The sequence below is a fragment of the Daphnia carinata genome, chromosome 2 (assembly GCF_022539665.2).
Source record: "Daphnia carinata strain CSIRO-1 chromosome 2, CSIRO_AGI_Dcar_HiC_V3, whole genome shotgun sequence".
In the NCBI taxonomy this organism is placed as follows: Eukaryota; Metazoa; Arthropoda; class Branchiopoda; order Diplostraca; family Daphniidae; genus Daphnia; species Daphnia carinata.
Window position 1 is genome coordinate 4,987,366 of NC_081332.1, and position 26,628 is coordinate 5,013,993.

At 43.2% G+C, this 26,628-nt stretch overlaps 1 protein-coding gene across 2 annotated transcripts; it reads left to right on the forward strand.

Moving 5' to 3' along the window:
* Nucleotides 1-1,844: 1,844 nt before the first annotated feature.
* Nucleotides 1,845-25,688, forward strand: LOC130686976 (protocadherin-like wing polarity protein stan). Of its 2 annotated transcripts, none has more exons than XM_059497640.1 (25): nucleotides 1,845-3,657; nucleotides 5,925-6,429; nucleotides 7,459-7,900; nucleotides 8,255-9,267; nucleotides 11,312-11,444; nucleotides 15,743-15,945; nucleotides 16,782-16,931; nucleotides 17,080-17,254; nucleotides 18,017-18,383; nucleotides 18,508-18,712; nucleotides 18,816-19,242; nucleotides 19,375-19,541; nucleotides 19,664-19,918; nucleotides 20,045-20,476; nucleotides 20,716-20,809; nucleotides 21,007-21,096; nucleotides 21,335-21,531; nucleotides 21,630-21,839; nucleotides 21,956-22,142; nucleotides 22,224-23,158; nucleotides 23,276-23,496; nucleotides 23,620-24,437; nucleotides 24,508-24,701; nucleotides 24,779-24,983; nucleotides 25,086-25,688. In XM_059497640.1, the coding sequence occupies exons 1-25, from the start codon at nucleotides 2,057-2,059 to the stop codon at nucleotides 25,250-25,252; spliced, it is 9,393 nt and encodes a 3,130-aa protein (XP_059353623.1). In that variant the 5' UTR covers nucleotides 1,845-2,056; the 3' UTR covers nucleotides 25,253-25,688. The 2 variants fall into 2 exon arrangements, with proteins under 2 accessions (XP_059353623.1, XP_059353622.1); XM_059497639.1 differs by having other exon boundaries at nucleotides 1,846-3,657; nucleotides 25,083-25,688.
* Nucleotides 25,689-26,628: the final 940 nt, after the last annotated feature.

Here is a 26,628-nt window from a genome sequence, read left to right on the forward strand (position 1 = left end):
TTCGACAAACAAATAAAGTCACGGCATCGATTGGCGATGCTGAAGATTAAGCAGAGCGAAGCCAATTGCCATCAAGTACATCACAAATAAAGAAAGTGTAATGTCAACGACATCACACGGCTCGGCTGATTTCCATACGACAATGCGGGCGGTTCCGCAGACTTTGGTAATCTCTTATTTCTATCAAAAGCTTCGATGCTTCAAGATTTCGAACGCACCACACGAAAAAAAAAAAAAAACACGACAATTGAACAGCCCCACACCCATCCCAGATGTACAAGTTAGTCGAATCAGAACGGATGGCCGTTTTCGATAGTGACTTCCTTCCCCCCTTTAAAAAAAAAAAAAAAAAAAAAACTTTTCAAAGGGTGGAGGGGCCGCCCCGGCATGAGATCGTTGCACACAATACAATCAGATAAGACAGGGAATATTCAAATTGCTGACAGTCTATATAGACGATTACATCAATCGCTATAGATGGCTATCGAAGCTTCTGTATTCCATCCACTCAGGTGGTAGCAGCAGCTCTAGTAACCCGAGGTTTTCCTTTTTAATTCCTCATTTTTCTATTCATTCTCTCCCCTCCTCTTCTTCTTCTATTTTTTTTTTCGTTCATCTCAAAAACAACCTGTCTTTTCGTCTTTATTTTTCTATACATTTTCTTCTTCTTCTTCTTCTTCTTTTCCTTAAGAAAAAAATCAAATCTGTACGATCGCATCTTGGACGAATTACCTTGAGAAAAAAAAAAAGGGAACGAACGAATTTTTGAACTTGAAAGAGAGGGGAGAGAGAGAGAAACGAGTCTTGTTCTATTCCTCTTTTATTACCTGTACATACCTGGAGGGGATTCTTGGTGCAGGCTCACATGAGAAGCCAGGAGGACGCTAAAAGACAGCGCGCCAAGTTCCCTTTTGGTGGGAATGACCCCGGTAGTTTTTTTTTTCTTTCTTTTTTCTTATACAGGAAAGGAATAACGATAGAGAAAAAAAAAAAAAAGGTAGAATGAAGAAACCGAATAATACAAGGAGGGGTGAAAGACGAAGGAAGGAGCAAAGAATAAAAAAAAAAAAAAAAAAAAAGAAAAAAAAAATCATGACCGAAGAGCGCAAACGTGAACGCGGCCCAGAACAAGAAGAAAAGGAGAACCTGCTGCCCCTCGGGCGGTAGGAGGTCCAACCCAATGGGGAGCAACGCAAACCCCACAGAGTTTTATTTTGTTACCTTACATTTCCCCCTCCTTCTCTTTCTCTCTCTCACTCCTCCGAGTTCCCTTTAGTCTACCGCCAACCAGCGTCTGCTCGAGTCGGTACCTCAACTGTGTTCCCGACCGATCGAAACATTTCCTATGTGTGTGTGTGTGTCTGTGCGTTATTTTATTATACATATATTTTTTTTTGCTTGCGTTCGTTGGCACGCTACGTCAGTGCATTTGCCAAGTGATTTACTGGCACCCAATCAGAAGACAACGGATTAACGACATTCATTGGATATATAATCGAATTCAAACAAAAAAAAAACTTTGGGGTTGTGCGTGTTGTTTTTTTTTTCCCTGTCCTAACCGACAAACACAAAAATACGAAAGAGGGAAAAGCTTTTTTTTTTTTTTGCGCTTTTTTCCGGTTCGATTAAGTTTAGAAGCAACAAACAAAAAATTATGATTATCAACTGTAGTCGGAGTTCGATCTGACACGGTATGAACGACTGGAATGTGCTGATCAGATTGTGACTTGTCATGTTTTGACCTCTTTCCAAATACGATCGAAAAAAAAAACAAACAAAATTCTTTAACTATTAAAAAAAAAACGGTCAAACGTCCAGTGCATTTTTTTTTCATACCTGGGGGATCGAAAATATCCTACCTGCCGATGGAGACGGTTCAAGTCATAACCGACCTTCACCAAGAGCTTTGACTCGTTTCAACTGTACTATCCCCCCCCCCCCCCTCCCCTCAAAATACGTAGGGTATAGATATCAATTTTGTTAAAAAACATCTGCGAAACTCATCGCCGGAAACATCCGGCAGAAAACACCAAAAAGAATTAAAAAACGAAAGAAGATGATGTTTCGTAAACACCTGAGCGCTCAAAGTTGGCGAACGGTGGGAGCAGTGTTGCTGCTACTCTCGCACTACGTCGGACCTGGATCGTCCTTTATGGTTGTCGTTGACGAGCCCGGTGTTACACCTGCCGGATCAATCATTTTCCACGCCGGAATGACGGATGACGGAGGCCAGAACGGACGCCATTGGACCTACGTTTGGTCATCAACGTCACCGGAAACGACCAGAAGCTTTTTCCATCTGAGCAAAGATGGATCGGTGCGCTTAAAACGGTCACCCATCAGCCGGCCTTGCTCCGACTGGCCTTTGCGGATCGAGGCCTACGACCCGACCGTCCGCACCGGAGTGATTCGGGTCAGTTTCCCGCTAACGGTTCGATTCAAATCGTGCGACAACCAACTGATTGACGGCCGTCGTGCGCACATCGATCATTCGGTGCGATTGACCACCATCTTAGCGGACTCGGCGGGACGTGAGGTGGACGACGATCGTCTTTTTAATGAGATTTGCCTGCGGCGGAGTGAGCTCATAGTCACCAAACTGGATGCCTACCTGCCGGAAACGGTGCGACGCTACTGCACGGCTGACAGTTGGTCTTCGTCAACGTCCAGCCGAGCGGTAGAATCATCGGGAGTGGATCTCGTTTCGACAGAATCCGAATGCCGTCCGGGAAGGACGGACCACGCCCACCTCCATTATCGGCTCAATTGTTCGTCGCCCATCGGCAATGGCGTTGTTGAAGCGCAAAGAGAAATGCATGTGATCGCCCGATTGGATCCTCCTCCGCCACCTGACGTTTTGCACCGGTCCGGCCATCGGCAGCGACGCCAAACGCCACCAGAGGCTTCCTTCTCGTTCGAACAGCCCGTCTACGTCGCGTCCGTGCCCGAAGAGCGAGACAGAGGTCTGCAAGTGATCTCTTTAGCCGTCCGCAATCCGCCACCTATCGGCGTCACGTACTCGATGGTGGCCGTCTTAGACGCTCGTTCGCAAAAACTGTTTTCCATCGACGGCCAGACGGGCAGCATCACAACGTCGGCTCGTTTAGACCGCGAGTCGATGGACGTCCACTATCTCCGCGTCACGGCGACGGAAGTGGTGGCGGAAGGAAGTGGGGCCACTAACAGACCGCAGCCGAGGAGCGCTACGGCGACGGTGCAGATCAACGTCGAAGATGTCAACGATTTCCCGCCGAGTTTCGAACAGTCTAATTATGAAACGTCCATCAAGGAATCGGCTTCGATCGGGACGGCCGTCTTGACGGTCCGCGCCAAAGACCAGGACGCCGGAGCCAACGCCGACGTTCATTACAGCATCGTCAACCCGTTTGGGGCTAATGAAGCCTTCCGCATCGACGCCAGGACGGGCGTCATCAGCACCCGTTTGGCCCTGGATCGTGAAACAAACGAGCAGTACAATCTGACGATCCAGGCTGTCGATCAGGGACCGGTCCAGGAACGCCAATCGGCTACCGCTTTGGTCCACGTCCAAGTCGGCGATGAAAACGACAATTATCCGCAATTCTCCGAACGGACTTATACGGTCGACGTGGCCGAAAATGTCAACTGGGCAGAGAATCCAATCATCGCACGAATCAGGTAAGAAAAAAAAAAAAAAAAAAAAAAAAAAAAAAAAAAAAAAATCATTGAATCAAACCATTAAATGCTATTTGAGTGCTGATGGCAATCCCAGTGACACATTCGTTTTTGTTTTCTCTCGTATTGTTTTTCCCTGTTATTGTTATTTTCTTTTGGTTATCAATCTGGCATCAATGGCGACGTTTTTGTCAAGTATAACGAGTTTCAAATCTCGTTTTTTTGGGGGGAAAAAAAAAAAAACGAGTCGATTTGATTTCTACCGCTGAAAAAGGAGAGAGAAAAGTATAGACAAAGGTCTGCATATTTTATGATGGAAAAAAAAAAGGGCTTGCTGCCACCACTGCGAGGGCCCAAATATGGCCGAAGAAGCCTCGTCACTCTTTTTTTTTTTTTTTTCTTCCCGTCTCTCGTTTGAGTTGTTTCAGTCCTTTTAGAAAAGAAAAGAAAAAAAAAGAAACGGGGAATAAGAAAGATATAACTCTAACGTCTAAAACAAACAGACGGCACTCGATCTTCTTTTTCTCGAACCGGTTCGGGAAAAACAAAAACAAAAACCTGGTAGCTTTTTGAATTTTTTTTTGTTTCCCTTCTTCAATATCATCGATAATTAAATAAGGGCAACGAGTGTAAGCCGAGAACGAATGACAAAAAATGAAAAAGGGAAAACTAAAAAACACGGATGAAACATAAAAATTCCGGTTTCAAGTTCGACAAGAACACACACTGTTGAAAATATTTTCTCCTTGTGTGAAGAAACCCAAAACTGACGTTCTTTCTTTTTTTTTTTTTTGTTTTCGGAAAAATCCAAACAAAAAAAAAAAAAAAAAATGAATTCCTCGTCCAGGTGTGTATGTATATTAGGGCCGGTGAAAAAAAAAAAAAAAAAAAAAAAAAAAAAAAAAAAAAAAAAAAAAAAAAAACGTCGTCGTGTATGGTCATTGAAAAATGCGCAGCCAACGAAAGGAACTTTGTTTTCCTAAAAGAATCTAACATAGTTGTTATTCGGTTTGTTTTTCCTATTCTTTTCCATTATATATGTGGAGCTTTTCTTTTCTTTCCTCTTTTGTTGTATTTCTACTTTGTTTCCCCATTTTTTTTTTTTTTTTTTTTTTTTTTTGTTCGGTCGAGGGAAATCAATCCCGCAACGTCAAAAGACAAGCGGATGTCGCTTCGCATCGTCATCGCACGCCTTGTCTCGTTTCTCCCTTCAGTAACGATGTTTTTCTTTTTCCATCTTACTGTTTGATGATCGTGAAAGGAAGAGTAACGTAATCGACGAAAAGAAAATAGAGAGGGCGGGAAATGTTCAATATTTGAATTCTGGAAGGACTAGAGTGTTTTTGCTAAAAAGGTTCCTAAAATGGCCAATGTCTAGAATCTTTTTTATTATTTTTTTTTTTTTTTTTGAGATGCAAATAATAAAAAATACAAAGATTTAAAAAAAAAAAAAAAAAAAAAGAAGATGGTTGGTGGAGTGAGATGCCTTGTCAGTGGCCCGCTTGTTGCCAGATCGTAAATTCAGACTGCCAAGACAAGAGAGGCTAGCTAGAGACGATTCACGATCCATGTTTAGAAAGTATACACTATGTACATATAAATAGAAAAGAGGAGAAATAGCCTCTTGTCGTTCTTCCCCCCTCCCCCCCCCCCAAAAAAAAAAAAAATAAGAAAAGAAAAAAAAGGAAAGAAAAACATATTCATGGAGTGGGTGCGAAGACGACCGCTCGATGCTAGTACGTAATGTATAAACAAACGACCGATGGGGGCTGCCCTTATCGGGCAGCGTTTTGTAGAGAGGGTCAACAAAGCCAGACAGCAAAAAAAAAAAAAAAAAAAAAAAAAATTTCATTGCAGATTTCTCTTTGATTGTCCCTTCGTGTGTTTTATCGTCCTCTCGGCCAAACACAAAAAAGAGCCACTCCAAAAAGATCAGCATTCATTGATGGATGACGGCACAACACGAAAGTGGAAGCAGTGTCTTTCGACTTTTGTTTTGGCAGTAACCCATAGCAACCATCAAATTGAAAAAAAAAAAAAAAAAAGATTCTGAATCATTCAAGAGGGAAAAAGACGAGCGAGGTCAACGCCATCCATCACAGATTCCGATTACAATTCTAAAAAAAAAAAAAGTTTAACATCTATTTTTCGTGAGGCTTCTCATCAGCCGCTCCTCGTATTCTTTTCACGTCGTCTGCTCAACGTCACACATGTCCGACTACGTTCTCAAAAGATGATTACAATATTTTTGCTTATTTTTGAAACAATAGGGCGACGGATGCTGACGTCGGGCCCAACGCTGTTCTGCGCTACTCGCTGATTGGCGGCAACACGCAGGGTCACTTTGTCATCGACTCGTTGAGCGGAGACGTGGCCGTGGTGCAGCCGCTGGATTTCGAAACGGTGCGCAGCTACCGGCTCGTCATCCGGGCCCAGGACGGCGGCAATCCCAGCCGCTCCAACACGACGCAGCTGCTCGTCAACGTCCGCGACGTCAACGACAACGCCCCGCGCTTCTACACGTCCTTATTCCAAGAGTCTGTCATCGAGAACGTGCCCGTCGGGCACAGCATCGTCCGCGTCCAGGCCTACGACGCCGACGACGCCGAAAACGCTCACATCACTTATAGGATCGTCCCGTTGGCCATCATGACGCCGACTGGCAATCAGCAAACGGACGAAGATCAACTACCCTTCGGAATCGATCCAGACACCGGCTGGATCGTCACTGTCCGCGAGCTGGATCGCGAAGAGAATCACCACCACGAATTCGAGGTCAGTTCTCAATCGCATTTGAACATCTCACCAAGAGTTTCCAGCAATCTGGTTTCCCCCTCCCTTCCATGACATTTCAAATGTTTTGATCGATGTCTAAACTTTTGGGGAAAAAAAAAAACAACAAGCTTTTTTATGTTTAAAAAAGAAAATGTTGGGGAGTTTTAGAGAGCCTTCAGCAGGGGATGTCTAGAATGGGAGAACGTCCATCACCATCGTCCGTAAACTCGTCGACGCTAATGGCTGGTGGACGGGCTCCTTGGGCCGGGGCAAATTTATAGTTATCGACTGTTTTAGTATGTTTTGAAAAACTTCTTCTTTTTTTTTTTCGTTTTGCCTTCACGGTATTTAAAAAAACAACATTTTTAAAAACATCAAACAAAATAACAAAGACGTTGAAAAAAATAAAAGAAGATTTTCGCGGCTATGATGGGCGTGTTTAAACGCCAGTTCTGGAACGCTTTTGGGAACTTTGATGAACTTTCAAATTGTTTCTTTTATTTTTTATTTTTTTTTTTGTTTTGTTTCTTTTGTTTGTTGTTATTTTTTTCTCTCTCTCTTCGAGTTCGAAAGAAAGGTGTAGAAAACGATAAGACGGTCTAACTACCAGGTGTGAAAATGAGCTCGCACGTTGCGTAAATGATGACATCCGCAATGTTCGATGCACTTCATCAAAAAAAAAAAAAAAAAAAAAATACAACAACACAAAAAAAAAAAAAAAATTATAAATAAATAAAAAACAAAAATTTTAAAGAGAGAAAAAAAAAAAAAAAAAAAAGGCCGGCGGGCCGGCCATCATAAAAGAAAAAAAGGGAAGGAATTTTTTACAAAAGACTTGCGGCTTTTATTAGCTGTACCCGATCTGAATTAATGAACCATTTCCCTTCTTGATATAATGATTTTCTAAACGAGCTCATCACAAACGATGTTTATGTCCTCAATCTTCTCCCCCCCCCCCATCTTCGTTCTCGCTTTCACAAAAAATAAAGTTGTAACCCCTTTGCTGTTTTTTTTGTTTTTTTTTGAAAGGTATTGGCGACGGACGGCGGCGGTAAAACGGCGACGGCCCGCGTCGTCCTGCAAATTCAGGACCAGAACGACAACGACCCCGTTTTCTGGCCGAAAGTTTACGAGGCCGTCGTCGGCGAAGACGCCACACCCGGAACGCCCGTCCTGACGGTGACGGCCGCCGATAAAGACGAGAATCCGCGTCTGCAGTATTCCATCGTCGGAGGCAACGTCCGCGGTCGGTTCAGCGTCAGCTCCCAAAACGGACAGGGATTGATTTCAGTGGCCCAACCTTTGGATTACAAACAAGAGAAACGCTTCGTCCTGACGGTCCAGGCCAGCGACTCGGGCGGACGCAGCGACACGGCCACCGTTTACCTCAACGTCTCCGACGCCAACACGCACGCACCGGCCTTCGAAGCCGCGCCATATTCGGCCACCGTTTTCGAAGACGCCCCCATAGGTAAAATGTTTTTTTTGTTTTTTTTTAACGATTTGAAATGACCCGAAAATGGCGGTTCAAAAAAAAAAAAAATGATGCAACGAGCCTATTATTTAGTTTTTTGCCCCTCTTTTAAGTGCAAGGGAGGGGATATGTAAATTAGTTTACAACCATGAAAACAACCCGGGTTAAAGAAGGCAATTGGCTTTCATTAAATCAAGTAACACACACACACACACAAAACGCGTAACATAATGTTGGTTACCCAACCCAACCCAACAGGCTTAATAACATAGGATTTCATTCGTTACGTTTAAGAAAAATATTTAATGACCGAATCGAATTATGACCCTAAAAAAAAATGTTGATGATTAGGGACGACTGTTTTGATTGTGGCGGCCAGCGACGGAGATGTGGGCGACAACGCCCGGATAACTTACGGACTATCGGGTGAACTTGTGCCGGAATTCTCCATCCAGCCGGCGACGGGCGCCATTGTGACGACCAAGCAGCTGGACAGAGAGCGGACGTCCGGCTACTTGTTGACCATCACGGCGCGAGATAGCGGAAATCCGCCGCTGAGCGACACGACCGACGTGGAAATCAGTTTGGGAGACGTCAACGACAACCCGCCCGTTTTCCAGCAGACGACTTACCTGGCCAACGTCCCGGAAGACGCCCTCATCGGCACATCCGTTCTCCAAGTGACGGCCACCGACGCCGACCAGGGATTCAACGGCAGAGTTCGTTACGTTCTACTGGACACGGAAACCAACAATTCGCCCTTCACCCTGGACGCCACTTCCGGAATTTTGCGCACCAATAAATTGCTGGACAGAGAATCAACGGCTAAATACGACCTGCTCGTCCAGGCCATCGATCGCGGTACTCCCGAACTGTCCGGAGCAGCGTCCGTGGTCGTCATCATCGACGACGTCAACGACTCTCCGCCTTCTTTCAACATCCCACCGTCTTCGGATCGGGTCCGTCTCTTCATCCAAGAGAATTCGCCCGTCGGCTCCAAAGTCGGCGACGTCATCGCCCGAGATCCCGACGAAGGTCTCAATGCTGTCGTCCAGTATTCCATCATCGGCGGGCCCGACGCCGAAGCTTTCACTCTAGTTCCGCGCCCGGAATCCGGCTCCGCCGAATTGTTGACTCGCATCGAACTCGACTACGAATCGCCTCGCAAACGCTACGAATTATTAGTGCGCGCAGCATCGCCGCCGTTGCGGACGGACGTCATCGTCGAAGTGAACGTCGTCGACGTCAACGACAACGTTCCAGTTCTCAACGATTTCCGGCTGGTCCTCAACAACTTCAAGAATCATTTCCCTCTAGGACCTGTGGCCCGCGTTCCCGTCTTCGATGCCGACGTCAATGACCAGGTAACGTACTGACGTCTTTCTTTTAAACTCTAATTAACAAAGTGAAAATTGACGCTACCCATTTTTTTTTTTAAATAAGCAAACAGAAAGAACTCCCCCCTTCCTTTTTTTTTTTTTTTTTTTTTTTAAAGCGGTTAGCCACTTTAAGAAAGTCTTAATGGATGTCCATTAAACATGGAAATTGTGTGCCGGAGTTCCCTAAAGAAACAAGTCCCTTCTTCGACCTTCTTTTTTTTTATATATATTTTTCTTTCCCCTAGTTTTCGGGAGGTCGTAAACTGTTTTTTTAATTTCATTCCATTCTCGAAAAAAAAAAAGAGGGAGAAAAGAAAAAGGCCCTTGCGGGAAAAAACAAAACATGTCCTTTTTGGAACTACAACCCGAAAGGAAGGGGAGAGAAATGAAAACGTAGAAAATCCACACTACACACACTGACACTCTCTTGACTGGCGCCATATATACACCAGAAATACAAGGGGCGGATGGGAATGGATAAAACAACAAGATAAAAGCCACCATCTATATATAATACATCCAGCTTTCTTTTTTTTTTTTCCCCCTCCAACCCCCGGCCTAACTATAAACACTGCGAGATAGGCCTACAAGAAGAGGGTGAGGGGATTCTAACTGTCGTCTTCTTTCATATAGGAAAAGTACTCTGTGTGTGTACGTACGTACGTAGCGTCCACAGAAGATGTATGAGGTTCGATTGGGAGCAATATAATTCCGAGTGGCACACAGCCTTCTATCGAGAGGGAGAGAGGGGGGGGGGCGCTTTCCAGCGTAATTAAGGTTTCTTCTCGCTTTTTTTTATCCAACCCTCCCACTATCGTACACATTGCAGGCAAGAGGTAGCTTGTAGATAAATTTATATGCGGCGTGTATAGACTGAATGGTGAGAGGGGAGAGAGAGAGAGAGAGCTTTGATCCAACCCCTCTCCTGTGCTCCAGAACGAGTCAATACGAATGGATTGAGACCCTACACGTCCGTACGTGAAGGAACTTCAAAATTTCCTTCTTTTTTTTTTCTATTCGAGGGATGAATGAGAGCAAACGTTAAACTTGTCTAAAGCTTGGGTCCCCTGTTTTTTTATTTTTTGGAACGTGTACATATTTATTTAACGCCATAGAACAGACCTCGTTCTTTTTTCTTTTCTTTTTCGATTCGATCAATATGTACAGGAGGACTTCTTTTTATAGACCAGAGTTATTAAAAGGTTTCTATCTAACCGCCAGGTGGTTATCGAAAAGAAAAAAAAAAAAAAAATGTTACAAGAACAGCAGTTGCTGTGTTGTTCTTGTTGGGACGACGTCTGCGGGGTTTATTTTTAAGAGGAATTCAACCCAAGAATTCAAGGTTCTCTTTTGTTCAATTTTGTTGTGCTACACATCTTTATAGATAGACATTGCTATGTTTTTTTTTTTTTTATTCGAAAGAAGAATAGGAATGGACACGGCGGGTCGTTAAAATAGGGGGAAAAAAAATTGAGACGGGGAGGGATTAAAAAAGAAATTCAATTAGTTTGACAAGATTTTCTCCCCGCTTCACGGGTGTTTAACGCTATAAAATAAGACGGAAATAAATAAAAAAAAAAAAGAACAAAAAAAAAAAAAGGGCGCCCCCTTGTGTGAAGGTAAGAGAAGAGCATCGCTCAAAATACTTTCACACAGCACGGCATGATAATAGCAATAAAAACGAATATCACAAAAAGAAAAAAAGAAAAAACAAAAATGATTTCGACTGTTTTCTCTTTGGCCCCCCTCCCTTACTCAGCATAGCCAGATCCCATTGGCGGAACAAAATCGAAATTGGTCACGCTCCAGCGGGAGTATTTCTTTTTTTTTTTTTTCTTCGACGATCAACGATCACGTTTCCCATTTGAAAAAAAAAAAAACATATTAACATGTTAGGCAACATGAACACATTGAACACATGTTTCCAATGATTTGTGTCTATGTCTGTCTGTCTGTCTGTGTGTGTGTTACCAAATTGAATTTTGGGGAATCGTAATTTTATTCTTTTTCGCATGCGTACGATTATTAGTTGCATTACAGGGTCGTGTCGGGCAACAGCGCGGATTTGATCCATTTGAACGAAACGACCGGTTTCATCAGCCTGTCGTCCAACCTCAACACTAACGTGCCCATCTCGGCCGCCATGGAAATCTCCGTCAGCGGTAAGTGCTCGAATTCTCTCTTTTTTTTTTTACGTTAAAAAAAAAAAAAAGAAAAAGAAAAAAGGAACATCAATTATTTTCAGCCATTGAATGAAACAAACAAAATGAGGCCGTTTCATTTTTTTTGACATCACGAATCGCTAAAGATTTGAATGTAATCGTGAGTAGCCACGCCCAGTTTCACGACAAACACGACAAAGATTTTCCCTATCTCGGGGGATGAGCCTTGAAGCGTCCGTTCAACCGGAATTCCTATTGTTCCTTTTTTAAAAGATTTATCTTTTTTTTTTTCTTCCTTATTTAAAATCCCACGTCCGACAACAACGAAAAGAAAAAGGTGTCGAGTTATTCATCTCGTTCGTCTTCTATAACGGAACCGGTTGTCCGCCCTGTTTTCAATAGGATTAGCTTTTGATATTAAAAAAAAAAGAAAAAAGCCCCATCCAAAAGATCTCACCCGTCTTCTCAATATAAATCAATTGGAGGGGGGAGAAGAGAAGGCATTCGGATTAGCATAATAGATTTTCTTCTTTTTCTTGATTATTACCTTTGCCAATAAAGGCCTGGCTCGTATCTCACCGCTCATTTCCCTATTTATTATAGACCCTTACTGTCTCCTTCTTCTCAGCATTTTTTTTAAAACATAACAAGCCTTAACAAATATGGTCGAGACGAAAAAAACAAAAACAAAAAACATTTCTCTACCCATTCCGTGACTAAGCAGATACACACACACACACACACACTCTCTCTCTATTCCCCGTGTCACGCCATATTGTTCCTGCCTTTTTCTAATTTTTTTTTTTCGTGTTCCTTCTTTTTTAGCCCTTGATTGTCGGGGGGGGGGGGGGGGGGAAGAACAAGACACGGAGAGGGACCACAACAGTTGGAAGGAGGGGAGGGGGGGGGAGGTTCTAGGTCTCTTTCAGCCCTAGAGGGGCTAAAAAAAAAAAAAAAATACAAACTCATTTGCTTGGTTCTTCAAGAAGCACCAAGACCCTGAGGTGTAATTATTACGAAAAAAGAAGTTCACTTGTTTTCTCCCCCCCCCCCCTCCTCCATTCTGTTTCACCACTGACACCACAACAATCATTAAATGAAGGCCCTCCTTGTATTTCTTTTCTCTTCTTTTCCCGGTAACTCTTCCGTGACAATGAGAGCCAATCAAGAACAAGCTCCACAAACAGGCTTTTTCTTTATTATGGGACGTGTACTTATTCAACCCGTCAAGAAGAAAAACAAAGAAGTTTTCCCGAGCCATTCCGGGTTGGATGTGATAGAAATCGGGCGTTAAAAACAAAGCGCCAGATCGTGGCTGAATATAACGTAAAAGAATTTGATGTACAAAAAGGGAATTTTAAAACAAACGAGATATCTTATTTATTTTTATTTTTCATTCCTTCAACATGTCGGCGGGATGTAAAACTATGTGCGACAAAGAGACAAATATGCAAAAAAAAAAAAAAAAGAGGGATTATCTCCATCTTATTTTTGTGGGGAGGGGTTACATTCCGGGAAAAAAAAAATGCACAGACTCGCATAACTATGCGTTTTTTTTTTTTCCTAGACGTTTTTAACTCTTTTATGTTACGTAGTAATAGACTAGGAAAGAAAAGAAAAAGAAAAAAAAAAAAGCAACAGCTGCCACTGTTCTTTTCAATTTCGTGAGGCACGAACCTCGGGACCGCGATGACAAATCGACCCACAGCGTCGTGTGTAGCATCTAACGAGAACATTCCACTCGAAAAAAAAAAAAAAGAACTTTCTCTTTTTAAAACAAAATCTTTGACAAAAAGAGTTAATGGTATCTAACGTGTAGTACACATTTCTTTTTTTTTTTTTTTCGTTGTTGTTGAATATCTAGCTCGAGAAAACAACTGTCGAATCATCAAAAAACAAAAAAAAAAGGGACATTTTTTTCTTTTTCGAAATCGTCTATTGTTCTTTTGCTTTAGAGGGGGGACCCCTGACGGTTGGGATCTTGCCTAGAAATCTCAAGCACCGTGTACCTCGTTTTTTTTTTTGATAAAATATATCGCTACAACTAAACGGCGCAATATGGTGGTAGTCGTTTTCGTGTGGACTGGTGCTGCGCGTAGTGGAAGGTATTGATTATATCTCACGCTGTCCAAGCACAAGAAAAAGAGCGCAATGGGGGTGTTGTGTGTGCGGGTGGGTGTCCCTGTTAAAAATGCTGAGAAATCAGGCAAGATGAGGAAGAGTACGACCACTGTCGTCATCGACTTTGGGCCATGGTAGTGGTCGTAAAAATGAAAATAGAGAATGTGCTAGAAGATATAGGATAGGACTTGCTGGCTGTGTGTTGGATAATACCTGACAAAAGCAACAAGGGCCTTCTTTTTTTTCTTTCTTCTTGATCCATCTTTATAACCTCCGGCTAGCGTCACACGAAAAGCTCTTTGCCTGTGCCTCGATGCAATTTCAAGCTTAAGTTCGCTCGTTGTTATATAAGACGAAACGAATAGAAGGCCCAATGAATAGGCTTCTTTCGGGGAACCTTTCACACTCAACATTTTTTTTTTTTTTTTCTTTTTCCGCTTTTTCATTTTTCCGTGTTAATATTATCTACGGTCCCACCAACTCGTTTGTTAAAAAAAAAAACCAAAAAAAAACACAAGAGCCAAAATAAAAAGAAAATTCTCTTTTTTTTTTTTTTTTTTTTTGAGGTCCACCTATACAAATCAAACAAAGAAGGTGAAATGAGACCGCCGCCTCATTGTCAATGACTTAAGACTTTTAATTTGTTTGTGAAGAACACCGACGAGTAGTGAACTCCTATTGGCGAATGCAGAAAAAAAAAAAAAAAAAATCTGTCCGTCCTACTTTCTGAAATAATATCCCGCGCCTATTACACAGCTCATTAGTCAGCTAAGATGGAGCTTTGGGGATAGTCATCGTATTTTTTGGTCAACCTCATACAATCTATGAAAGCTTTCTCTCTTGGCAGTTTCATTTTTCGGAGCCCAAAGAAGAAAACGGGAAATAATAAAAAAAAAAAAAAAAAATGAAAAAGAATAATAAAAAAAAAAAAAAAAAAACATGCACGTCATCGAGGCCATCCACTCAAACGCTAATAGCGTCTCTCGCAGCTGGTGAAAATTGGCTATGAGAGGGCACGCGTGTTTCCCCCCTTTTTTTTTTTTAACGAATAATGTCAGTCGATGCACGATTTTCTTTTTCGGACTCGAGATGAAGAACGGACAAGTTGCGTGACGCAAAAGTTGTCCAGCTCAGTCTTGGAGATCGTTCGTTTTGCTGGGCACCAGCTACCCAAGAGAGAAACTATCCAAAGCGATGATAGCTTCTATGCAAATTACTCTCGCGCCCTTTTTTTTTTTTTTTTTTGAATGATGGATACGAAAGATAAAAAGAGAAACACATGGTGAAAAAACAAAAACAAAAAAAAAAAGACGTCTCAATTTCTCGCCGTTTCGACTGCACATGTCATTATCAGCTGATAGTCAAGACAAAAAAAAGGAATTGACGACGTTGGCCAGCGAACCGCGAGAACCACAACATCATCACAACAACAAGAGATTTAAAAAATAAGATTTCAAAAAATGAATTTCCAAGAAAAAAAAATATGAACAAAACAAAAAATTCTTCATCGTCATTTTCATTGAACTTGTGAACTTTTTCGTCTCAACTTCCGCTGACCTTTTCACCTGAAAAGAGCCCGAACCGAATGGCTGAGAAAATCGTCGCCGTCCGTTTTTTTCCCTTTCATATCGACGTCGCTGAGTGCTCAATTTTACCGCGCATCCATCCGTCCATACACACAAACAATTTTTCTTTTTTTTTTTTTTTGCATCATTATTTATCAATTGAGCGTCATCGTCATTTTCCCCTGAAAAAATAATAAGTGGAGAGAGCGCAGCCCTCGCTTTATGCGTGTGTGACTGTCGATCCGCTAAAGAACATAAGGACGTAATATGTCATAAAAAAAAAAAAAAAAATATAGAGCCAACTCGAATTTTCGCTGTTCCGCTCTCTGTAACGCGCATTGTGTTTGTTTGCCGTTTTGTTTGGGTAAAGGGCACGACGGTTGCCATGACAACAGCACGCCGTTGTCTCATTACGATACGCACGGCACGTGTGGTGCGCTTCTGTTTCGATGACACAACAGATGAGTCATTCTAGCACACAATGACGATCGATACGAATGAAATGTGATTGTTTTTTGCCTGTGAATCATTCCGTTTTTTTTAGTTTTTTTTTTATAACCTAACCTAATCCATCATTTCCTTTTTTGATTTGAAAACGCGCGGCCAATGCAGATGGCACAAATGTGGTGAGAGCCGAAATGCAACTGTCGGTCCTCCTGGTCACAGACGCGATGCTCTTCAATTCGGTGACGCTCAGACTGGGCGACATGGATCAAGAGAGTTTCCTGTCGCAGCCGCTTTACAATTACTTTGTAGACGGCCTGGCCGCCATCATCCCTTGCCCCAAGGAGAACGTCTTTGTCTTCAACATTCAGGTAAGATGATTGCCCCCTTTTTTTTTTTTTTTACTGTGTTTTTTTTTTCTTCGGCTGTAAAAAGGAAAAAATGGGAACAGAATCCCACCTCTAAATTTCACTTGTCACGTATCATTCAAACTACAAGCCGCGACGTACACACACACACACACACTTCCTGTTATGTCGATTAGATGATGAAATCGTGCGCAAGTTTGAGGGGGTTGTAACAACAAAAGGAAAAAGGACTCTTAACCACCGATCGTCACACTCTCGCATTCCTCTCTTTCCGAAAATGTCGTACGTTTCAAATCAATCAAATAGGAAGATCGCATATGTTCGCAAATTCGAAAACAAAAAGAGTTTAAGTGACGCGACAAATATTGAAAATAAAAGATAGACAAGAGCGCACAAAAAAAAAATAGCCGACCGGTTTATGTTTTTACCGCTAACCGATAAATCACCTTGTGATTAATGGTCAACATAAAAACCAACGAAAAATCAGGAAAAAAAGAGCACAACAAAACTCGTTTTTTTTTTTTAAAGAGGCAAAGCAAAAAAAAAAAAACAAAAGCCATAACATTTGAAGAGAATTGGCCAATAGAATTTCTAATGTCGGGAATAAAAAGACAAGACTCCCTCTGGAAAGAGAGTCGTAAAGTTCAAAGTAGCGAATCAAGATGTTTTTGTTTTTAACTTTTCGTTTAGTTTGGCCCTTTTTTTTTTCTTCTTCTTCTTTATTTTTATTTTATCTTACAACAAAGAAAATCTCTCAATTTCCCATCTCCTCCCATTCGTTCGATTTCTTTCTGATTTGTTTCTTTTTCTTTCTATTTATTTATCACATGTTTATGCAGAACGATTACGAGGCAGACGGGCGGATACTGAACGTTAGCTTTTCGGCCAAACGTCCCGACCTACCGGGCGAGGTCCTCTACACGCAGCAGTTCCTCCAGGAACGGGTTTATCTCCGACGCCACGCCCTGACTAAATTAACCACCCTCCAGGTAATAATGTTTTTTCTACCACTATAGTAACACGATCGCCAGCACCAAACCCAACAGCATTTCATCAATCAATACGTTAAATTTCGTACCGTTTTCTTTTTTTTTTTTTTTTTTTTTTTTCTTTCTCAATTTAAAAAAAAAAAAAAAGGTGTTACCATTCGATGACACGTTATGTGTCAGAGAGCCCTGTCTCAATTTCGAAGAGTGCCTTTCGGTTCTGAAATTCGGCAATGCCTCGGATTTCATCAGCAGTCCGTCTCTACTCTTCCGGCCCATCCATCCAGTCAGCACTTTTGCCTGCAGGTGTCCAGCTGGATTCACCGGTTAGTCATCCATTTTTTTCTTTTTTAATTCCAAAAAAAAAAAAAGGGGGGAGTTGTTATTGTGTGTCGTCATTATTTTGTCGCCATCTTTTGGCGTCCAACCAACGGAACAGAAAAAGGAACAAAACAAAAAGGGGAAAAATCTTTACAAGACAAAAAGGTCACGGCCGTCTCGAGACCCTTTTAATTGCTCCCCTGCTGTATAATATTCTTTGCTTTTTTTTCAGCGTACCTGACGGTTCATTACCATTCAAGCCCTCGAGGCAAAAGAGTTGGCCGTAGGTTTCCATCCGCGGTAGACAGAAAAACAAAACAAAACAAAAAAAAAATCGAAGCAAAAATCTTGTTAGCGAAAGCCGAGATCCCCCCCCCCCCTATTATTTTGATTAATGTCTGACAGCAGATCATAAAAATCAATTAAATATTACCAAAGCGACCGGTGGAAAGAGAAAAAAAAAGGAAAAACGACAGCTTTAGCCCCCTTTGTTTTCCATTCGTTATCCCATTCTCTTTCAATATTTTTCGTGCTAAAAACAAAATGTACGCGCTTTGTCTTAATAATCCGGCAAGTTCTCATCATTAGAAACGATTCTCACGCGTCACAAAACCCAACGTCCAAAAGATGTAACGAACCGTCACAAAAAAAAAAAGAATGAAACTACATCGTCTTTCACCAAATTGACATAGATATACTCACAGTCTTGGAAAGAAAATGTGTTAAATCTTTAAAAAAAAAAAAAATTTCACGATATGGATCATTAGGCATGAGGGAACATTACGTCTGCGACACGGAAGTGAACCTCTGCTACTCGAATCCGTGCCAAAACGGAGGCAGCTGCCAGCGCAAAGAGGGCGGATACACGTGCCTGTGTCGACAGGGATTCACTGGAAGCGAATGCCAACTGGATCTGTCGGGCAAAATGGGCGTCGCAGCCGGCGGGGGACGCGGAAGACAACAAGACAAAACGTGCAATGGAAGGACTGGCCTTTGCGCACTGACCAACTGCACGGGCCCCGCAAATTTCTACACGCCGCTGACTTGTCACCTGCGCTCACGCAGTTTCTATCGAGGATCTTTCCTCACATTTCCAGCCTTGAGACAGCGTTATCGTCTCCATCTCAAACTCAGGTATGTCCTCTACGCAACCTTGTTTTAAAAGCGGATGTAGAGGGGATCGATTGGTCACACACAAACAAATTGGATGTATAAACAAATTTTTCGAAAAAAAAAAAAAAAAAAAAAATGATTATAGCTTCGCCACCAGAGAGAGGAACGGCCTCTTGTTGTACAACGGGCGATACAACGAGCGTCACGATTTCATCGCCTTGGAATTGATGGACGGCCGCCTTTCATTCTCCTTTTCGCTGGGCGCTAATTTGTCTCACGTTGTCCTCGAACAGCCTTTCTCATTAGCCGATGGCGATTGGCATACGGTCACTATCGATTACTTCAACAGGGTAAGTCCTTCGGCCAGAACGCAACGCACAAAACTCGTGACTAACACGCACACCTTTTCCTTTGTTGTATGTATGGCGGGAATTTTGAATTTTTTTTTTTTAGACGGTGGTGTTAAGTTTAGATGACTGTGACACGGCCGTCAGTGTTAAGTACGGCCATAAGTTGGGTAGTAAATGTGCCGCCCAGGTCGTTCATCAACTGGAACCGCGCTGCTCCCAGTTTACGGAAACTTGCCACCGGTTCCTGGACTTGACGGCGCCGTTACAACTCGGCGGCCTCCCGTCGGCCTCGTCCGAGTTCCAGGTCCGCAATCGCGACTACGACGGCTGCATCAAAGACCTCTACATCGACCACCAGTTCATCGATTTGAGCAGTTTCGTCGCCGACAACGGAACCGTCGCCGGCTGCCAGGAGAAAAAAGAATTCTGCTCGTCCAGTCCGTGCCGCAACGGAGGCAAATGCCGCGAGGGTTTCAGCACTTTCCTCTGCGATTGTCCGGATGGCACTGCCGGCAAGGATTGCTCAGAGAGTAAGTTCCTCTCGGCCTACGAGCCCACTACACCCTGCCCTTTTGAAACGAAGGAGAAATGTCCATATGTTAAAAATTCCTATGCTAAGTCTTCACGGGGCCTCTTCTTTTTTGTTTCGCTTGTGTGCGCAGCTATTGAAGGGTCGAGGCAATTCCGCGGCGACGGCTATTTGATATTCACGCCAGACGCCAAGCCCATCGCCTTGCCGTGGTCGGCAGGCTTCGCTTTCCGCACCAGGCAGACGGATTCGTTTTTAATGAAGATAGAAATCGAACCCGCTCATTCGGTACTCGTTGAGGTAAGAAAACTGTTGGAAATTGGCGGGGTTTTTTTATAACCGTGGCAACGAACGGCGACAACAATAGGGAGATAAAAAAAAAAAAAAATGATGACTAACATATATTTTCGATGACGATGCAGACTATTGACGGGAAACTGAGCGTCACTTGGGAATCGGGTCAGTTCACTCTGGCCGATTCCGAGCCGCTTAATGACGGCAAATGGCATTGGGCTGAACTCAAATGGATGCAAGGTGAACTCTGGCTCAACACCGACTACGGCCTCTACGAGAAAACCGTGCCCGTCGAGTCGAAATTGACCGGATTGATGCCGGCCAGGGTCGTTCTCGGTCGATTGGAAACGACCAACACAACCGGATTTATCGGCTGCATCAAAGTAAGTCACTCCACAAAAGCCCCAATTCAAAAAAAAAAAAAAAAAAAAAAAGCGCAACAAAAACAAAAGAAAACGAGTTTTTTTTTTAGCAAAAAAAAACAAAAATCTAATTAAAAATTTTTACAGGATGTCAGAATCGATCAGCAACGCAATTTGTGGCTGAAATCATCGGTCGAGCATCGAGTGAGCGACGGCTGCAGCTCAACAGATTCCTGTAGCGCCCGCAGCGACATGTGCCCGCAACGAGGCACATGCGCGGACACTTGGAATTCGCACAAATGCGTGTGCGACGTTGGCTTTGTCGGCGCCGATTGCGCCAACATTTGCGAGTACAACCCGTGCGAGAACAACGCTACTTGTCAAATCGACCGGTCCAGTCGGCGCGGTTACAAATGCGGCTGTCAAGGTGACACGTCGGGCGATTATTGCGAAGTGGCCTTAGATCAGCCGTGCCCTGCCACCTGGTGGGGATATCCGGTGTGCGGGCCTTGCCGTTGCGATACGGACAAAGGCTACGATCCCAACTGCAACAAAAGCAACGGCCAGTGCGTTTGCCAGGTAATAAAAAAACAAAAAAACAAACAACAACAAATGACCTCCCTTTTGTGTTATTTACCGTCTCTCTTCTCTCTTTTTTTGTTGGTGAGCACGATTATCACGCTGGCCGCATGTTATTTTTCGTTTAAACACGGGAAAATTTACGAACAAAAAAAGAGAGATAAAGAGAGGAACGAGTTTTGCATTTGTAATTTTAGTCGACATTTTCACGGGGTGTAATATACGAAATATATTTATAGGAAAATCACTACCAGCCGGTCAACGAAGAGGAATGTCTGGACTGTAATTGCTACCTGACGGGCTCGTTTGGGTCCAAGTGTGACGCCCTCACCGGTAAGAGAGAACAAATAAGAGAAGCTTTTAACTCCACCCACCTGTCCAGAAATAGGCAGCATTTTTTTTTTTCAAACCGAGAAAGACGAAAAAATGAGAAAAGCAAATGATTGCCCGCACACACAAAACACAATCATTTTTAACCGGTTATTACATTCCCCCCCCCCCCCCCTCTATTCTTTTACTACCCCCCGTAGGCCAGTGCAAGTGCCGACCGGGAGTCATTGGCCGACGCTGCGACTCTTGCCCCAACCTTTTTGCCGAAGTCACGCTCAACGGCTGTGAAGGTAAGAAAAGCCTCTCATCTGTATGCACCTTTATTTTATTTTTTTTTCTTCTCTTCCATTTAAAAAAAAAAAAAAAAAAAGAAAAAGAAAACAGCTGTGCCTTTTTTTTTTCTTTCCCGCCGACAAAACGATGGCGGGAGCAATAACAACAACAATAACAAACCTTTTCGTTATAATAGTAAGCGTCTAAAAATAAAAATAACCCCGCCATTTTGTTGTTCTCTTTTTTACGACGCAGTGATCTACGACGCTTGCCCTAGGAGTTTCGACTCGGGCATTTGGTTCGACCGCACTCTCTACGGCCTGACCACCGCCAGAGATTGCCCCATCGGATCAATGGGCCAGGCATACAAAACTTGCGACAAAGAAGTCGGTTGGATGCCCGCTGATTTATTCAATTGCACCACCATCCCGTTCGTTGATTTAAGAGAAATGGTAATGACAGTACAAAAAAGCGTATAATATGGCAGAGGGATAATGATAGTCATCGCGACATTAACCGTAAAAAAAAAAACGTCTCAACCCGTCCGCAGTTGCAACGATTGGATCAAGGCAGTTTGAACCTCAACCCATTCATTTCCGTGCGACTGGCTCAACAGCTGTTCAAAGCCACGAATCACAGTTCGAAATTGTACGGCAGTGATATCTTCATTGGCCAACAGCTGTTGGTGAAAATCTTGGAGCACGACACCCACCGTGAAGGTTTCAATCTGACTCATCGGCACGACAAAGATTTCATCAGAGTATGTCAAAACTTGCTTTGTTTTTAAAATCGCAAATTTCTCTTTAAAAAATGGGTGACTTATTTATTTATTTTTTTCTGGATTAAATTTCAAAAACAAAACAACAAAAACAACAGAATCTGGTGAGCGCCACGAGCGTTTTGTTCCAATTGCAATATGTCGGCCATTGGAGAACGATCGAACGAGTTCACGGATACGGAGCAGACGCTCTGGTCATGGCCTTCCAAAATTACGCGGCCAATTTGGCCCGTCAACAAAACAGTACCTACACTCTCCCCTTCGAAGTCGTCACTCCTAATATGGGTAAATAATTCAAACATTTCAAACACACGCATTTTCTTTTTAAATTTCATATCAATTGAAAAAAAAAAAAAAAAATGGCAGTTTTCGGAATGGATGTGTTGAGCACGGAACAAATTATAGGACACGAATCAAAATCGAGCGGACTGGAAAAGATTGTGCTACCGGACACTAGCCGATACCTGGAAGAAGGATCGGCAGGTGTCAACAAAGAGCGGCCATCGTCAGCCAACGTCATTTTCCCCAAATACAACAATTACGTCAAAAACCCAGTGCTATTCGATCGAACTTCTAAATTCTTCACGCCGCTCAGCTTACTCGGCTTCCGGCTACCGTCCAGCCAGAAGACGACGGACCGATCCAACACCGAAACCCAACGATCCGTCGTCAGCTACGCCATTTACCGGACGGCCGGCGAAATATTGCCCCAAGTGTTCGAAGCGAATTTAAGACAACGTTACGGAGTCGACCTGACCTTGCCATCCACGACGATGGGATTGGCCGCGCTGTCAGTTGATGGCAACATCATATCAGATCAACCAGATGGCCCACCGATCAAGTACCGCATTCGAGTCGACTACGTCAACCAGCGCGCCAATCCGCAATGCGTTCACTGGAAACCAACGGGATCGGGAGGGGCCGGTTCGGCCCTAGTGAAAGGCGCTTGGAGTCGCGAAGGTTGCCGAACCGATTTCCACGACCCTTGGTTCTACGACCAGGAAGATTTCCACGTCAATTGCACCTGCTCCAGTTTGGGTCCAGTGGCCGTCGTCATGAACAAGGAAGAGTTTATAACAATGGCGAGGGAACCGACACTGGCCGAAGATGTGGTCACTTACATCGGTCTGGTGGCCAGCGTGGTTTTCTTGACGGTGGCGTTCATCTGTCTCAGTTTGATCCGCGGCCAGCAGCAGACCAACTCCAATTCGATCCACCGCAATTTCGTCGTCTGCCTCCTTTTGGTTCAGTTGCTCTTCTTGCTGGCTTTGAAACTGCGGGGAACCGTCCAACACCACGAGGTGAGTGCAAGGGGATGCCTCTTTAAATCGACACACACAAACAAAAACAAAAACCGCTAACACAAAGTAACGCTCTAACGATTTTCTTTCTTTTTTTTTCCATCGTCGACTGAACAGTTTGTTTGTAAATTGCTGGCCATGGGTCTCCACTACCTGTGGTTGTGCGTCTTCTCTTGGCTGATGATCGAGTCTATTCACTTGTACCGAATGTTGACCGAGCTCCGTGACGTCAATCATGGACACATGAGCTTCTATTATTCCATGGGATACGGACTTCCGGCCATCATCTTGGGTCTCTCGGTCGGTGTCCGAGCCGACCAGTACGGAAATTATTACTTGTAAGTAAATATCAAAAATTACAGAAAAAAAAAAAAAAAAAAAAAACGATCGCGCTAGACAACAAAAGCCAAATCATTCGATAACCATATTATTATTACATTTTTTCGTGTTTAATTTTTCAGCTGTTGGTTGTCGGTTTACGAGTCGGTCATCTGGAGTTTGGTCGGTCCGTGTTGCTTCATGATTTGCTGCACGCTCATCACGTTCGCGCTCGGTTTGAGAGCCGCCTTCACGCTCAAAGATCACATCGAAGGCTACGGCAATTTGAGAACACTCATCTGGCTCGGACTGGCTTTGCTGCCCGTCACCACTGCCGTCTGGGTCCTGGCCGTCTTATCGGCCAGCGACGCTTCCGAAATTCTCTTTTACGCATTTTCACTCTGCTCCGTTCTCGAATCCATTTTCATCATGCTGGGCTACTGCCTACTCAACCGACGGGTTCGTCTCGGCCTACTCCATCTAGCGGGACGCAAAGACACTATAGATCACGATGATCTTCACGGACTTGGACATCAAATAGAAACGCATTCAGTCACGGCCTCCCGATCGGCTTTGGCTTATCAAAACAATCGCGACACGGCGTCGACTTTACAGCAACGAGAACAAAATCATCAGAGACATTTAGGCATTTCGACGGCGTCAACAACGTCCCGCTCTACTTGTAAAACGGGCAGCAGCAGCAATTACCGCAGCGCTGATATGCGTAGCGGCGATGTTTCGACGAGTACGGGCAGCCGTTCGTCATACACGAGTAGGCAAATCGTACACAAATCCCCGTACGCTTACGACAACGATGACGAAAAACCGAAAAAGAGACATGCGTCCGGAGGAGAGAGCGGAGGCGAATCAGACGGCCAACTGGATTTGGCTTCGAGTCATACGAGTGATGACGACGAAACCGCCACCAACAGAAGTCTTAGCATCAACAGAAATTTAAAAGGTATCGCTTCAAAAATAAATAAAATCTAATAGAGTATCAGTTTTAGAAAAATAATAATAAATCATTTCAGAACATCGAAAACCAGAATTGCCTTCAAAACCAGCCTTCATGCCCAACATTTGCGAAGTGGGTGAACCAATGCCCCAAATTCCATCTCCGACGCCACCCCATAACATGATGATGCCCATGTCAAACAGCAACATACGACCTCTCTATTCGCCTGCCTGGTCTAGCCAATTGCCACCACCCGCTTATCCTCTATCGGTAAGCGTCAATCAATCAATCATCGAATAAAAAAAGACAGGGCGGATTGATTGAGTGATTTAATCTCAAAATATTAGATGTCTTACTCGCCGGCCGGCCGCTGGGCTTCGGAGAGGATGTCCAGCGCCACACCCTCAGAGAACGAGCAAGCTAGCCCAAACCCGGGCTACGCCAAATCGTCTACCCATTTCATCACACCTCTGGGAATGCCACGTAATTACGACGATGAAGATTATGAGGATTACGAGCATCATGAACGGAATCCCGCTGGATTCCAACCAGGTAAATAAAATAAAAAATATGGCAGATCTAATTACTGGACTATACACAAAGACTTATTTCGTCCTCCTTTGCAATCGCAATTGTTTTCTTTTATTACAGTAGACAACGATGCTCAACGAACAGACGGATTCTCTTTGGACGGTCGAGACATTGGCGGTTCCGTCACGAACAATTTGAATTTCGCATCGACCGCCGCAGGCACTACACCTGAGAGAAAACTCCTGACTCCTGTAGCCACTCTGGAAATGACCGACTCGGAGTATGTCTAACACACGCTCCAGCTCCAGGGCATGAGTAGGTGTACATGCACGCAATCCGACCATCTGGCGAAGACGAGGACGTTTACAAATTCAAAGTTGACCGAAAAAAGAAGATGAGCAAAAATTCAACGACCTGTTTCCGTCCTCTAACCTCGAGTCCAATCCAATGCAAATGACGATATTATTAGAAACTGGTTGTAATGACCGCTACCAATTTTGGTTGTGTTATTTGTAAATGTACAGCTTTTTTTTTTTAAAGAAAAAAAAAACGTATGAGTGATAAGATCTCTTTTGATTCCATTTTTTTTTATGTCTTGTCCTTACGTGTATACTTGCTGTTTCTGTTCGTTAAAAGTGCCATGTTGTTTTGTTCAGTGTGCGGTGTAACCATGTGTTTTTTTTTGTTTGTTTTAACATCTAGTGCAATAAAGGAATCTTGTCTGTTGTCAACCGTTTCTAATAGGAAAATCATTTGTAATCTAGCAAGTCTAAATCAGCAGGTGTTAGTCGTAAATTGACAACAGATAGATTCATTTATAAGAAGTTAAACAAACGAGACATTAGATGTCTTGACAAAGAGGCCTGTAATAAGCAAAATCAAAAGGATATAATGTATCAGGGGCGCAAAATTGCTGCCATCTGTCATTTCAAGTTAAAACTTCTTTGGCCTGGGTTCAAACGTAAGAACTCAGTTGGAAAAAAAAAAATAAATAAAATAAAAAATTCCGTCAACTAGCACAATCAATAAATCATGTCTATCACAGAGACATTCAAGTTAAAACGTCTTCGGCCTGGGTTCAAAACGTGAGACCGCAGTTGGAAAAACGAACAGAAACAAAATAAAAAATTCCGTCAAGCACAATTAATAAATCATGTCTAGCATGAAACATTTCCAAAAAGTAAAACTTTTGCAAAACAGCAAATGAGAATAAAAAGATTTTGCTTGCTGGGTTGGCGGCGAAATGACAATGAATAGATTCTCAGCGAGAAAAATACAACATGATAACAAGACATAAGACGTCTTGGCGAAACAAGCCTATAATGGAATGGTGACTCGGGATGCACCAGTGAGGCACGAAAAGTGATGCCATCTAGCGCACAAAAATGAACCCCCCTCGATTCAAAAATGAAAAAAACGCAGTAAAAAAACATTTGGAAAAGTGGAAATTTTCTTCAGCACGTTTACGAAATTCCAAAGTATGAATGGCCATGCACTCACGCCCATTGACTACAGAAGTGTAATTAAACAGGCTTGCCTACCTTTAGGAAGCGTGATTCACCTAGATGCTTGGAGAGTTGACGTCATACAGGACCATGTCTAGATAAGGTTGCTCAATCTTCTCACACCAGTTGCAGGAATGTTGACACTTTTTATCACATTGATG